The sequence below is a fragment of the Chamaea fasciata genome, unplaced genomic scaffold (assembly GCF_029207755.1).
Source record: "Chamaea fasciata isolate MVZ Bird 193981 ecotype frontalis unplaced genomic scaffold, bChaFas1.0.hap1 SCAF_3, whole genome shotgun sequence".
In the NCBI taxonomy this organism is placed as follows: domain Eukaryota; kingdom Metazoa; phylum Chordata; class Aves; order Passeriformes; family Sylviidae; genus Chamaea; species Chamaea fasciata.
Window position 1 is genome coordinate 65,731,580 of NW_027094088.1, and position 15,593 is coordinate 65,747,172.

Genomic DNA, 15,593 nt, shown 5'->3' on the forward strand with positions numbered 1-15,593 from the left:
ACCTTTGCATACAAGCTACAAGCCCTGGCAACTTGAGGCAGGAGCCTGAAGGAGGAAGAGATAAGGGTGTATGTACGTATGTATGCAAGACAGTAGAGGCCTGTACAGGTCTGTGCTAGCCCATATTTTAGTAATCTTATTAGAAAACATAGATATTGTTGTTATGGTTCTTATTGTTTAAGCAAGTAGTTATGTATAGTTGAAGGTTGAAAGATACATAAACCAGCAGTGTGTTCAATGAAATTGTCTTCATGATGCAAACCATGGAGACCCCGTCTCTTCTATCGCCTGACAATTGGTGCCCTCGTGTGAGGACAGCAATGTCTGCCTAGCTGAGCGGCTGTCAGCAAGCTCTGAAGGACTAAGTGCCCCTGAGAGGAAGGGGGAAGCTGGCGAGTGACAATGAAATCCCTCTGGAAAGGAGGTGAGCTGCAGGGGGCACTGGGGAAGGGGGGTGTCTTCTCAGGAAAGAGACGATTTTGAACTTATGACAAAGCTTTTACAACAGCATGGCAAATCCTTACCTTCATGTGACTTAAAAACTCTCTTGAGATGGACAGCAGTTAAACCACCGGTAGTTACCGAGTTCACAATCTTTACGACAGATTTGTGGGACAGGGTAGGAATGAAGCCGTGGGACTGTGCACGGAAGGGGAAAAAAATAGTTGCAGAAATGCTCCCCTCCTGGCAGGTGATTTTTGAGGTCCTGAAGGCCCAAGAAAACTCCCATGCCAAAGGTCAAGGGGATGCCTCTTGCCTTCTCTTTGTGGTGGAACCACAGAATTCTTTACGATCGGGAAGGACTGGGCCTCTCTCTACAAAACCCGCAGCCCACCCTCTTATGAGTGAAAGAGAGAGGGGCCCCGCGATCCGTAGGGACATTCGTTGCTGGCTGCTGCCGGAACGACAGTGATGGTGACGGTGAGAACCCCTTTGACCCTGGACCTGCCAACCCTGAAAACGAACCAGAGCTTTACCCCCCATACAGTGCAGCCCTCCTACATGGTGCCTGCCAGGAGCCGTGGCTGTGACTGCTGCTGCTGCTGTGGGGGGTGCGGCCCCCCCGCCTGGTGCCAGCCAACGCAGCTGTAGCCTGCACGGCATGCTGAATAGCTATAGTACATGAAAATGTCAACAGATAGTACTTACTAATCGAAACTCTGTTAAACTTTACCCTATGATTTGTGATTTTTAACAGGACTGTTACTGGAAAGATTCAAAGGTGTTTGTGTGGTTGTGATGTATCGGTAACATATCAAGACTGCATATCGGTAACATATCAAGACTGCATATCGGTAACACAGCAAGACTGCAGGATTCGCTGGGAGTAATTGGCTAAGTCATAAATTTAACGTTCTTTTCCTCACACTTAAGACAACCTTTGAATCTTATCTGTAGTAGTTCTTTGGGACTTAGCTGCAATTACTCTATGAAACTCCACTATCAGCTTTACCAGTTGTTTGCTTTTTACTTCATGGTTTTGACAAAGTAATTTTATTGTGAATTCATTGGTATAGCTATTTGGTGATTCAAGTATAATTATTTTTCCTTCCCACATTTAAATTAAAATTAGACTTAATATCAAAACAGTTTAAGTATACTGATGGACCACAAATACTGTAAACAGTAGCTTACTTTTTAGAATAGTTTAAACCCTTGACTTTGTAACTGTTGGTATGCAAATGCCAGTTTTCCATTCCCACTAACCTAACCAAGTTATTGAACTAAATTCTTATTGTATTAGTTTTTAATATTTATATCCCATTACTTTTATTAGGCCAAACTCAAATGTATTGTACAGGCAATTTTAAAAAGCTGCAGCAGTTTATTCCCTTTGATAGATTTATGTTGCTGCAATTTTAGTACAATTGTTTACTTGTATGTTTTTTACCTTGATGTTTAACTGTTATATGAGAATTTTCAGCACCTTTTTTGTAATGAGTTTAATTAAGTTAATTCCTGGTAAGATTAATTTCTGTTTAGTTTTGGTGATGTTTACTTTAAGTTTTGTTGAAATACACTTGTTCAAATTATAAGGTATAATTCTTTTGCTAAACAAATGAATGACATAAAGCCTAAATGAATTTTTTCTAAACTGTATTCATTTAAATTATGAGATACAACTATTTTGTCTTAGAAATAAGAATAAATTTTACTGTTTTATTTTTCATAGGTAGCATTGAAAAATTAGTAAAAATTTTATATTAAGATTGTTATTAGTTGTAAGCTGTTATAAATTGTAAGCTGGTTTTCCTGTACTATTACTTAGTTAAAGATAAATAACGAGGCCAGTTGCTTTACAAGCCTTTACATACCACTGTATAGCTATCTACAAGATACGCGTTGTTTTAAGAAACTCTCCTAACTACTATTACAGAGAAGTTTTAAAAATATATTAGGGAGACTCTTCCAGTTAAGGCTTGGACTCCGGACCCTGGCCAAGTCCTAGCCTTAGCTAGACAAGAAGTATGCCAAAAAACCCCAAGTGTTTTGCAAAAAACCCAGGTGTTTTCTGCACCAATTCTGTAACCAAGTAATTGTGACTTGCCAAATTTGGACCTATAGTAGCTAGAACCTCTTTAAAGTGAACTTGGAAATCTTACCCAGCGGTGGTTCTCCAAACCCTCACTTTGAAATGAGGCTTACTAGCTATTGCAGATTCTGGGTAATGGTACAGTGTTTAAGGAATTGATAATGCATTGTTTTAAATCGACATTTTATCTCTTATGTACTGCTACTAATTGCATATGTTATTTGATTCACTTTTGCTTAGTGTAAGTTTCTTGTTTTGTCACATATTGTTTTGCTTTTTATGTTGCCTTCATGTTCATGATCAGAGATATACCTATTGTTAAAAAACCCCAAAAGATAGGGGAGTATGGCCCTTTAAGAACATTTACATTAGTATTTACACTTAAAATTTTGAAATCAAATCGAATTTGATCCCTAATAGGGTGATACTGCTTTAAAGATGTGCATGTGCAGAGATAAGTTTTAAAAGTTTTTACGTAAAGATTTTTAATTGAGTGTACAGTGATAAGACCTAGCTAATTTCCTAACCTAGGGAGATGGCATGCGTGTGTTTTATCACCAAGAGGTTTCAAAGTACTTACCTGCTTGACTGGACAAACATCAATTGCCAACAAGAAAATGAGGCTCAGAGAAAAGGAAAATTACTTAATTGCCGTCCAGCCTTCATGACCAAGACAAGAAAAGAAGTAGGACTACCAGGACATGGATGTGAAGATTTTGAAGGCTTGTCTTGCAGGAACCTGTCTGACCACTCTTAATCTACCCATGATAGCATACAGCCCCTTCCAGATGGTGTCCCCAAACTAAGAAGAGCTGTAGATGATCGCGACTGGTTTGGACACATACTTAGGAGCTGGGGCTTACTAGCGGGCTTAAGCATTTACTTAGAACAGGAATTTACATTTTAGCTGTACTATTGCTTATGACGATTGATTTGTCATGTATTTTACCATGTGCTTAGAGATGGATTAAAAAGTCTAGAAAAAAGATTTTACTGGTGGAAAAAAGAAGGGGGACATGTGGGCAATCAGCTAAGAAGCAGGACTCAAAGCACTGCTGAACTCATTACAGAAGTAGATGTGCTAGAGGGCTACAAGCCCTGGCAACTCGAGGCAGGAGCCTGAAGGAAGAAGAGATAAGGGTGTATGTACGTATGTATGCAAGACAGTAGAGGCCTGTACAGGTCTGTGCTAGCCCATATTTTAGTAATCTTATTAGAAAACATAGATATTGTTGTTATGGTTCTTATTGTTTAAGCAAGTAGTTATGTATAGTTGAAGGTTGAAAGATACATAAACCAGCAGTGTGTTCAATGAAATTGTCTTCATGATGCAAACCATGGAGACCTGTCTCTCCAATTGCCCGAAGATCCACAATACCACCTGTTATAAATGATTTTCATACAATCTGATATTAAAGATTTTTTTTTACCATTTCCATAATCAATCTGAGGCTGCCACAATAAAATTGGACAACATCAATCTAATGCTGGGTGGACATAGGATCAGCCACAACGGTGCTGTTCCATCTCATCCACAGATGCTGGTTTTCTGGCGCACAGACTTTATACAGTTTTTCTGCCCAGAGGCTAGTGTATTGTGTGTCTTTTTTCAGTCTGCATATTCATGTGTTTCTTTCTTTCATGGTTTGGTTTTGAAAGATTTTCCTGGCAGTGTGCAGGGTCTGAAACGGGTTCTTGGAACCGGGCATTGGGGTGGTGATCGGTTCAATCTCCGGACTTCCTCCTCCTAGATTGGTATCAGGTGCTGATCGACCGTGAAGTGGGGATTCCATCCTTGATGAATGGGCCGTCTTTTGCTTAGCCTTGTCGTTTTTGTTGCAAATTCTGGTTTCACCCTGCTATTTCACAGTTGCACAATGGGCCTTGGTAGTCAAAGACGCCTTTTACAGTTTTTGGGAATCAAAACTTACATGACAATTCTAAGGTTATAACATACAACATTGTTGATACACAAATTTATTTACTACATCTACCACACCACACCACCTGAACTGTTCTCTAGGATTCAGGTATCATTTTTCACATGAGAGGAAATAGAAGTATAGCAGATTTCCAGTGCATTGAAGATGAAACTGAATCAGTTTGCTAAAAAGGAGTACTGACATTTATTTTTTATTTCCTTGAAATAATTTCTGGATTCTTTTTTTCATCATCCATGAATTGATATTTAATAAGATATGCATTATAATAAAAAGCCCTTCAGTCCTTGAGCAATAACCTCAGCAAACTCAGAGTCTATCAGTGTATCTATGATAGTGAAACCAAATCCTTTTGGTTTCACTTTGAACACTATTTCTTCTACATTGAATTAGACAAGCCATTTTGCTTTCTGGTCAGGCAGCCTAGGAAAGTCTCTCTCCACTTCTTTAAAGCAGCGGTTCATTTTTCAATATTGAGAATAACTTTGCATTATTGCCAAGTATTGTTACCTTGATTTTTACTTTACATCAGCTAGAGAGAGAGGTTAGCAAACCATGAAACAAGAACACACCGCACCTGAAAAAGTCTTAGGAGATGCCCCATCAGTGGAAGTGTTCCGGGACAGATTGGATGAGGTTTTAAGCAGCCTTGTCTCATGGAAATTGTCCCTCCCAATGGCAGGGGGGTGGGAACTGGATGATCTTTAAGGACACTTCCAGCCCAATGCTTTTTGATGATTCTGTGATTCTCTGTCAGCACGGCAGAAAAAACAGACGCTATGTGAAATTGCTGCAAGGACACATCCTGACAAAGACAGGCACATAGGCTGCCTCCAGGAACCACTGGTTTAACAAGAGAGGCAAAGGACCAGAGGCAGCTCTCTGGAACAGATTATGACCACACAGGGGAAAGCATAGAGGCAAGAAACCCTGCTACTTCTCTTTCTGAGGCTAATTTTAGCAGTGCTTTATTTTCCCCTAATAAAATACTATTTCAGGAACAAGCTTCTTGTGAAAAGGGAGGGGAGTTCTGCATGAAAAAGGACTAACCGTCCTCCAAGAAAACATGTTTGCAGTAAATATTCACAGAGTGGTGGGTGAGGGAAGAGAGACCATCCTAATTGGGAAGTGGGGGAGCAGCTGTGCTGGCAGCCAAGTGGGGTGCAGGAGTGGCCAGTGTGAGCCTGGCTGGTGGCACCCTTGGGAGCTGGGGACAGCAGCTGGGCCTGTGAGGAGCCATGGGGCCAGGAAGTTACAGAGCTCAGACCACTCTTCTCCCAGGGCGGCTCTTTCTTGCCCTCTACATTAACACTTGTTTATAACTTGCCACATACAGAACATCATGACTTTTTAATAATTGCCACAATGCCTGCAAAGCATTTTGTGGAAAGTATTCAAAAAAACAGCTTTCTGTTAAAGGACCAAGAATTCCAGTGTAATGGTTGTTTTGATATTGATTTGCATCAAATTTCATGTCTTCCAAGGGGGATGGGAACAATGTGAAAATTTAAAACATGGACATTTTTAGAACAAAAAGGTATTTTCTTAATTTGAAACATCTTTCTGCTTTGAATTATTCTTTATGAAAATAAAGAGGGCAGTTGAAAAAAAGTGGACTTGGTTAATATTTTATTTTCTCCTTGACATTTTAACTTCTATCTCTTCATTTGCAGAAGAATGATTCTTGGACATTTTTTAGGTGGCAAAAGCTGTAATCTGAGCAAATTCTGTGGTTCAAGAAAATGTATAACACTGTTCATAAATGCAGCATGTATGTGTATGCACACTGAAGGCCTTTACCAGTAGATATTGTGCAGATCTTGTTTTAGTGATATTAGTAAGTCCCTACAGTAGGTTTTTTTTTTTTCTGGAACTTTTTCTACTTGTTCAGAATAGCCAAAGACTGGTTTTGGTTTCCTACAAGTCATGCTCCTTCCAACCGTTACATCTTGTCCTAAGTTCCTTCCATTATTCTCATAAAGCTCAACTTCCTCTTCATATGAATACTGTAGTATCTTGCACATTCACGGTTGCAATGGAAAAGAGCACCTCTGCACTGGTTGTCTGTTTACAAGAACTGGACTTGCTTCTTCATCTGTGAGATGTAAGCTGCATTTCTCCAGTTCAGAAAGACACATGGATACTAAGGCTTTTTATTCTAAGAAAATTCTTGTGATGCCTTTTGTCTCATTCCAGGTGAAATTAATGCTGAACATGTTGGAGGTCCTGTCCACAAGCAGGTCTGCACCTGGCCTTCAGGTGGACTGACCTCCCCCAGAGGCCCATTGCCTCACTTGGTGAAACTGAGGAAGTTATTCTGACTTTATGGTGGAAGCAGCCTTCTTACAGGTTTAGGAAGCGTCACACAGCTCAGGGGCACCACCTAAATCATAAGTAATACTAATACTTAGTAGAACAGCAGCTGAAGAAGTAGCACTGTGGCTGGGCCTGCACAGCTTACAAGCATTTGCATACATTATACTGTTATTTTACGGCATTACATTTATTAACAGTTTTTTGCTGAAAATGAATTTTAGCAGGCAGGAGGGAAACAGGTCTGGAAATCCAAGTGTGGCACTGAAGGTGAGCTGACAGGTGAGCTCTGGAACAGAGTCATGTTAGCTACAGCATTATGTGTCCCTTGCCATTATTTACTGCTGCTCCTTTAACATTATGGGTCCACTATAGGTCTCATTTCTGTATGGGGAAGGTCCTGTGACCCGGTCCAAATGTCTCACAGCAACCAGCTGCATGAGGTTTTTACAGTCTATATGAGCCATATGAAATCTGCGTGATTTTTTAATGCTGTCTGCAGATTAAGTGACAAATATTTGCTGAACTTATAAGAAAATAAATGATAGAAGCATAGGATTAGAAAAGTTGAATTTGTCATGTTTTATGATGAAATGAAGTAGCCTTGGTGAGGCAGATTATAGTTAAGACTAATCAGGCAAATCACCCTGGGTACTTAACTAGCCAGTTTTAAGAAAGAAAAGCTCGGTCTTTTTCATCTACTATGATATGATATGAAAATGATATACCATGAAATAACTTCACAAGTTTAAGCACATTAAACCCAAAATATTTCTATACTTTTATTATAGATGTTTTGTATTCCATGTGTCCTTGCTTTCTTCAGGTTATACCATCACACCTTGCTGCCTTGGAATTGCTGAATAGCTGGGAGTTCATAAGAGTCATAGAATCATAGAAGGGTCTCAGTTGGAAGAGACTTGAAAGATCACCGAGTTCCAACCCTCCTGCCTTGTGCTGGAAACCTTCCACTAGACCAGGGCACTGAGGCACCCATCCAGTCTGGTCTTGAACACTTCCAGGGATAGGGCAGAACCTCTCTGAGATGCCTACCTGTTCCAGAGCCTCACCATCCCTACAGTAAAGAATTTATTCCTGATATCTGTCGCCGGTAGGGACACAAAAGAACTACACTCAGTCAGGTTCAGAGGTGAGCAGAGAAAAGGAAAGTTTATTATCATTTGAGATTTAAATAGGATTTGGAGTTTGGTCAAGGATTGGTAGATGAGAGGAACACCTTTCTGACCCTAGTGGTCAGTTCACTAGTCCATCACAGACTGGTATGAAAACAATCTACTTGTTTATGTTACATTCGTGAGAGACTCCTCTAGAAATATGTAAACAGTCATCAGAAGGCTAAAGAATCAGGGCAACAGATACCTAATCTAAATCTGCCTTCTTTTATCTTTAAGGGCATTCCCCCCTTGTCCTAAGATTTGGTCTGTTGCACTGTGTGTGTGTGTTTCCTAAGGGTGGCTGATCACGTGCCAGAAAACATGCTCTGTACTTTTCCATTCAATTTATCCTTCTTTCTCTTTTTAAACAAATTAACTAGTTCTTTAGTTCATGATAATACACCACTGTCTCCAGTTTCCCTTCTCAGGTTCCTTTGCTGCCAAAATTTTGTTGCTTATAGAATTTTTTCTAACCGTACTGCAGCCCAAGAATTGAGACCTTATCATTTTGAAAGTCATCAAAGAATTGAAAAGTTTCTGGCTTCTGATCCTCAACCTCCCTTGCTCATATATTTTTTCTAATCAATATAATCCTTAGCTACAGAATACCCAAGCTGTTTCAGCTCACCACAACTGTATAAGCTGTGTCAGGTTCTACAAGCCATGTCTGGCTTGTATTAAAGGCTGAACTCTATTATTCTCAACAGCATTTGTGTGTGCACTTTCCATTTTTTTTTTTTAATGGAAAGACATGATTCAAAAGAAAAGGATATATGGGACACAAGGAGAAAATATTCCCAGTTGCCTATATTTTATGTTAGCAGTAACTTTCCAAGTTGCTCGATCTGCCCTCATTTATTCTGTAATGTTCAAATATTCCATCATCATTGTTAGTTTATTTGCCTGGCATCTGCAGCTGTATTTTATAGCATTAATGAACATCTTCTATCTAGCTTCCATAAAGGCAGAGTTCTTCAAGTGCCCTCCCAGGGACTCTGGTCTTCTGCCGAATTTCCCATTGCTACCAACCTGCAGTTGGGTCCACCAGAGGAAACTCCATGACAAACTTAATAAGTGAAAGAATACAATTACTTTACTTGATCAAAATAAGGGTTATGCCATATAAAAAAGGACTAGCAGTGAATACAGTTCTAGACTACAATTAATAGTAAAGGCCTACTATAAATGTTGTAGCATCCTTACTAGGTCATGGAGAAACCTGGCCTTCCATAACATGTCCCAAAGAGTTCAACTCCTCATCTCAAAAATAATCCTGTTCTTTAGGGATAAAAAGGAATGCATATGCTGATCATCTATTCCCTCTTGCCACAGGGTGAATTCATCTAGCTTACTCTCACAGCAGTGTGGCACTGTAGGAAGTTTCCATGCCCCAGCACTCATCAAGCTTTTTTCATTAGCATTTCCTGTGGGCATATCCAATGGGATCAGCTTTCCTGGCATTCCTTTTTTCATATGTCACAGTTTTAGTGAAGTGGGAAAACAGGGATTTTATACTCATGATTTTAGAAGTGTTCCACCTCCTTGAAGAATGTCTTGCAACTGGAGGTAGGTACAAAGCTAGACTGAGTATGGAATGTTTGGTGAAAAAATGTATGTCAATATTTTGGGGACAGTCATAAACTCATATATACTTGTTACGGATTATTGTTCATGCTAACAGAGCCCTGGGGGTTGAGTGGGACAGTTTTTCTCTTGATTGTCCCAGGGTCAGTTAGGAAACCAGTAAAATCATTGATGGTTTTGGACACAAGTCAAAGGAGAAAACTCTAGGAGGGAGAGTGCAACTATCTTTCTGATAACAAGCTAGCTGTTAAAACCAAGTGGGGCATTGTTTCTTATCTCTGTTCACCCTCCCATTACCTCCATGGGGATATCTTTTGTTAGTGGGCCATTAAAACTCACCAATGACATGACACATTACATAATCCCATTGTGAGATGCTCTGCCTGGGGGAAGGAGCCAAACCATTTCCATCTAGATAAAAGGAGCTACAAGTGTCACCAGTCATGCAGTTTTCCACTGGATTCCTGGAGAAAGACCGGACCCATCTCACCACTACTGTACCCTTTTTCTACAGGACCATCTCTACTCCAACAGAACCACATCTGCCACTCCAGGAGGGCTTACCTTGGACTGCTTCCAACACCCTGACCAACAGGGTGTCAGGTTATATTTCTGACTCTGTCAGGGTTTTCTAGGATATCTTGTTTGTTTGTTTGCTCGCTTATTCTTCTGTACTACAACTTCTGTATTTTTTATATCCCTAGTAAAGAACTGCTATACCTATTCCCAAAATCTTTGCCTGACAGTCTTTTAATTGCAAATTTATAATAATTTGGAAAGGTGGGGGGGCTTACATTCCAAGGGAGACTCCAGTCTTCCCTGGCAGATACCTGTCTATCTAAACAAAGAAAAAGGTGTTCCAAGGTCTTAGGTGAGCTGAGTTACTGTATGAAGGCTCTCATAATCCCGTGACTATGCACACATCAGAAATAAACTGGGTACCTAAATCTTTGCTCACATAAAATGTAGCCAATTTCATTGAATAAAGCCAGGCACTGGGATTATTTATGTGAACACAGTGCTCTGAACTGACTCAGTAGCTGGAACCTAGTGAAAATATTCTGACCTATTCACTGAAGATGTGTAGACAAGGAAACCTCATCACATTTCAATACACAGACTTGCAGAAGGCTTAACAGGAGTAATGTAGATAATATACATCTAAATGGTGTAAAGAAGAGGAAGCAAAGGTCTGTGGTTTGAACCGAGTGCTGATGAACATAATTACTGTAATTATCAGGAGAAATCTTTAAATAAAAGAAAAACAACTTTTCCACAGAGATAATTATAATGCTTTTATTTAGCAAATGTACTGAAGAATTGTTTTTCTGCAAAGACATACAGGTATGTCCCAATTCCACAGAGCTTCCATGCTCTCTAATAGCTATGAATTTTAGAAATCATTTTAATGAACAGAGGGGAATATATGTGGAGATGTCAAACTTATTTTTGTCATAAACCACATGATTTCATTTACCACTAATCTCCAAATAATTGACCTGGGGCCACCAAGAGCTTGCAGAACCCTTGCTGGTGCTTTATAGAGAACAGGCTGTTCACAAAATTTTAACCATCCTCTTTCTAGCCATGTAAAAAGAAAAAAAATACATTAAATACTTCCTTAATATATACTTTTCCATATTGGCACTTGCTGAGGTTACCACAGGATTGCTTTGGTTCTTTGTATTTTTAAAATCACATATGGAAGGGCAGTGATCAATGACATTATTTCCCTACTAAGACATGCTTCAAGCCATAGAAAACTTTCTTGAAACCCTGCCTTGTAAAATGGAGAACAGACCCTAGAGAATTCAGCATTGTACAGCCTACACTTGGCTAAAATATAAATGCCTTTTTTTTTTCCTGAGAATTGTATTCTGTTCTACTTTGAGTTAACTCCATATTTGCCTTCTACTACTACCTACTAGTGATGTGCTTCTCACTTGGCAAGCACTGGTGTTATTGTCATTTCCACACTGTGCCAGACTGTAAAACAGGAAGGAGATGACAATATAAGGGTCTGCAGAAATGATACAGGAATGTCCCATATTGAGCCATTCTTTGGTTTGGCAGAGAGAAATGGAGTCTACTGCTAAGATCTGCCTCTTATACATATGTTTGAATTTCCTTGTCTTAGGAGAATGTCCGGAGACATCCTTAGCAGCCTGAAATGAAAACTCACTAAATGCAAAACAAATTCTGTATTAAAAAAAAAAAAAGACCTTAGAAACAAACCTATCAAGAGGGCTCTTCTCACCAAAAAATTAATTACAACCTCATGTTACTGAACTCTGATGAACAAAGCATAACATTCCCTCAGATGTGAGGCCCAACTCAAAACACAAAGGGGGAGTATTTATTAAGTATTTTTCTGAGATATTATTGCTTGCCCTATTCTTTAATCCATTCTGGTCTGAAAACGATCTTTCCCCAGATGTTTTTGGAATATTTCAGATTATAAAAGAAAAAAAAAAAAAAAAAAAAAAAAGAAGAAGAAAAAAAGAGAAGATATAAACTTTGGCCCTATTAGGGTTAATGCTTTTGCATAGACATATATGACCATAAACTGGTCAACTAGTAGAGGTCTTCTGCTAACATTGTGACTGAGAACAGGAAGAATACAGCCACAATAATATACAGCTGTCTACTAAAAGTATTGCATACAGACATCTTTGGCCATGCAGTCTCTTGGCCTTCTGGAAATACGTGAGCTGCATTGCTAACATGACAAAAAAAATAGCAATGTTGAGAATTAGAAAGAGGCGAGTGTAAGAAGCTGATATTGATGGGGCACTTCGAGCAGTCGCCACCATCTGTGCCAGCCCTGATTGGCCTTTGACTGACACCCCAGTTTTGTGCTTCACATAAGTGATATCTGCAAAATCCAGAAGATCTTTCATTTCCTCGTCTTCGTCTACAGGCAACTCTTTTTGTGCTTGAGTCTGTGCCTTTTGTCGCACTTTTCTTTCATTTACCTCAATTTGTGCAAAAATGTCAGGAACGGCATCAACAAATTTGTAGCCTTTGGCTACCTTTCTGTTTTTCTTTGCTCTGCCACGCTGCTGCTGCTGCTGCCTCTGTGAGATTGCAAATATCCTGTCAATGGCCTCCTCTGTCTGTCTTTTATCTGAAAACCTCAGCAGGCGCTCAGCAGTCTTCCTAAAGCTGGCCGTGTTGCGTACACGAGACAGGATCTCCTTCTCAAGCTGCTGGAAAACAGGCTTAAAATGTTGCAGGTTCCGCTCCACGATCCCTACGTAGTCCTTCACTTCTGGTACTGTGGAGCTCCTAATGGCAGAGGCTTGGTCAAAGACAATTTTCTGGCGGTCTGCAATAACCTGTGCAAAGGCAGAGCGGGAGCCATCCTCGACAGGCCACAGGTACACGGCGTAGGCATGCTCTCCAGTGGTCACAAAAACATCCAGCTGCGGGGAATCTCCACGCACGGTGAAGCTCTGCACGTCCACAGAGGGCCCAATGAAAAGGTAAATGGCCCTTGTGATGGGGTGCCGCAGCAGGGTCGTTACATTCACGTAGTTTGTTCCATTGTAGGGGTAGCCCCGGGGATACATCCTGGAGGCAATGGTGGCTTTCTCACTGTGGCCAGTGTCGTCCATCCAGTACATCTTATATATCCCATCACGGTGCCTAATAAAGGCCCCGTGGACATCATCAACTACTGTTTCTTCAAAAGGCACATCCACATTGTGGAAGAAACTGGTCGCTGCCTCCAGAGGGCTGTCATCTTCTAGGTGGATTTGGTCCACTAGCAAGAGAAGCTGGGGATGGAGAAGTATAAGGTTTCGTTGCAATTTTCTCAGCTTCAGTTTAGGATTGTATGCACCTACTCCTTCTCCCCTGATAAAAACTACCCCGCTTCTCTCTGTGGCGGCAACCACTTGTCCCTGACAGTCGCCAGCCAAGTCTTGTTTATATTTAAGCCACTTTGAGGAACAGTCTTCTGTAATCTGCCCTTCCCATGGGGAGAAGCAGCTCTTAGACACAGCAGGGGAAAACATCAACACATTATTTAAAAAAGTGTATTTTGGCCCATACAGAGCTTCTGTTATGAAAGGTACGCCATTGGGAGCAAAAGTAAAGGAGTTCTGGTCTGGGTGTTCATGGCCAGCATTAAAGTTTCTCCACCCCTTGATCCACTCTTTGTACTTGTTCTTGTGAACAATATCATATATTGCACGTCCTCCCAGCTTTCCTGACTTGAAGGAAAGGAAAGGCCTGTTGATTTCAGCTGGCAAAGCACTTCCATAAGTTACCACTCCCCAGTCCTCAAAATAATGCAGCTTAGGAACCCCATAGTCTGGTGGAGGTACAGAGCGCAAACTTGCATCATACCTGCAAAAAAAGAGATGAGAAAAATGGGGTTAAAAATCACTTGACTTATTCCCCTATCAGCACTTGTACATGACCCAAAAAACCATCCACTGTTTACATCAAGGTGCAAGCCAACAATATATAGCCCACAGTTATGCTTCCTAATCATACAACTGTAATTATTATTCATCATACTAATCCTTATACAAATTTGTTATGCGCTTTTTACAGAACAATAACTGAAAGCATCTGCTCTGCATTTAAAGAGACCAGTCTTTCTGCAGTTCAAAAATAAGAGTACCACTAATTTCAAACTAGCCATGTTTTGTCCTATATAGTCATAAAACTATTGACTATAGCATAGATCTTTTAAAAAGGCAGATTAGACTAGGCTGCAAACACTGCCTAAACATCAGCATTTGTGCCTATTTATTGACTGCTTAACAAAGAGAAGCAGAGTATCTGTTTCCCCAAAATGGTGATTACAGAAGTCTGTAGTCTTCTAACAGAATAGGCAATAAATTAAAAATTAATGAAAAGGCATTCTAAAGGATAAATGTTTATTATTTGTATCAGTTAATGTATGTTAGTTTATTTCTCCAAACTAGGCTGAAGAAAAGTTTTCATGGTTTTTCTTGTATAAATTGTAAGATATAAGACATTTTGTTTAAAAAGAAGCCTTCATTCCAGAAAAGGTTAAAATGATTTCAGTTTTACCTATGGCAGTTAAAACAACAAAAATCCAACCCAAAACTTAACCTTCTGGCATTGTTTTTAAGCAATCAAAAGGAACAAAGCCATATTAAGCCCACTAACATTTCTGTTAGACGGTTCCAGAATCAGATTTATTCTTACAATTAACCAGGAGCTTCTGGCAGGACCTAGACAGTCCCAGAATTTTCATGAAGACACATGAGAAAACATTAATGAGATGAGGTTGTAGAGGAGAGATTCTGTATTTTGCAAGTAACAAGATGAAGGCTGCTTGGAGCCTAGCAAACATGCACTCTAATGTGCACATCATAAGCACAAACCAACAGATATTCAGTAAGATTTTTCTTGCAAGAGAGAGAGAGCTACACTGACTCCTCAAAAATATACTTGTTTTCTCTACAAACTAAGGGAATTCATATGTGGATCTAAAGCTTCTTGAGTCTTTTAATTTCTTACTTTTAGAAGACTGACATAGAAGTTAGCATAGCTTTAAATTGCAAGGAAAAATATCCATCTAGCATGGCATTTTTTCCAAGCATAACTTGCAAATTAGCGTGCAAATCCAGTTAACAGTAGCCTCACTGCTTGGATTATTTAGCTTTTAGAAGAAAGTTTATACAATTTTACAGACCCTTTGAAAGAAAATTATGCTTTAAATGTTCACCTAATTCAGTATAAAAGAATGCAACATGATTAAACGCCATTAGAATAGACCAAATTAAACAAACACTACATACAGGCAAATTTTAAGTTCCTTTGGAATAGCCTGTATTCTATCAAAGCAATAGACAGTGGAAAGAAACCATAAAAGCAGATGTAGGACAAAACCAGGGTGTTCGCTGTGGCAACCTGTGCATCTGCGCTAAGTGAAGAAATTCTTCTGGGCCTCATGGCCCTGGCTGGCACACGGACAGTCTGACCCCAGCCTCTACGGTGCACATCTAAAGATAATGAATTATCACCAACAGCAAACAGCTGCCAGGTTCCTTTTGAGCCCACACA

General features: G+C 39.9%; 1 protein-coding gene across 5 annotated transcripts in view; it reads right to left on the reverse strand.

The window, feature by feature from the left end:
- Positions 1 to 10,827: 10,827 nt before the first annotated feature.
- Positions 10,828 to 15,593, reverse strand: part of DSE (dermatan sulfate epimerase) — a 34,055-nt gene continuing 29,289 nt past the window's right edge. For all 5 annotated transcript variants that reach the window (XM_066179360.1, XM_066179359.1, XM_066179358.1 and 2 more), the window contains one exon: positions 10,828 to 13,898. In XM_066179360.1, coding sequence (XP_066035457.1) covers positions 12,137 to 13,898 — 1,762 coding nt within the window. In that variant the 3' untranslated portion in view covers positions 10,828 to 12,136. The remainder of the gene's footprint in view (positions 13,899 to 15,593) is intronic.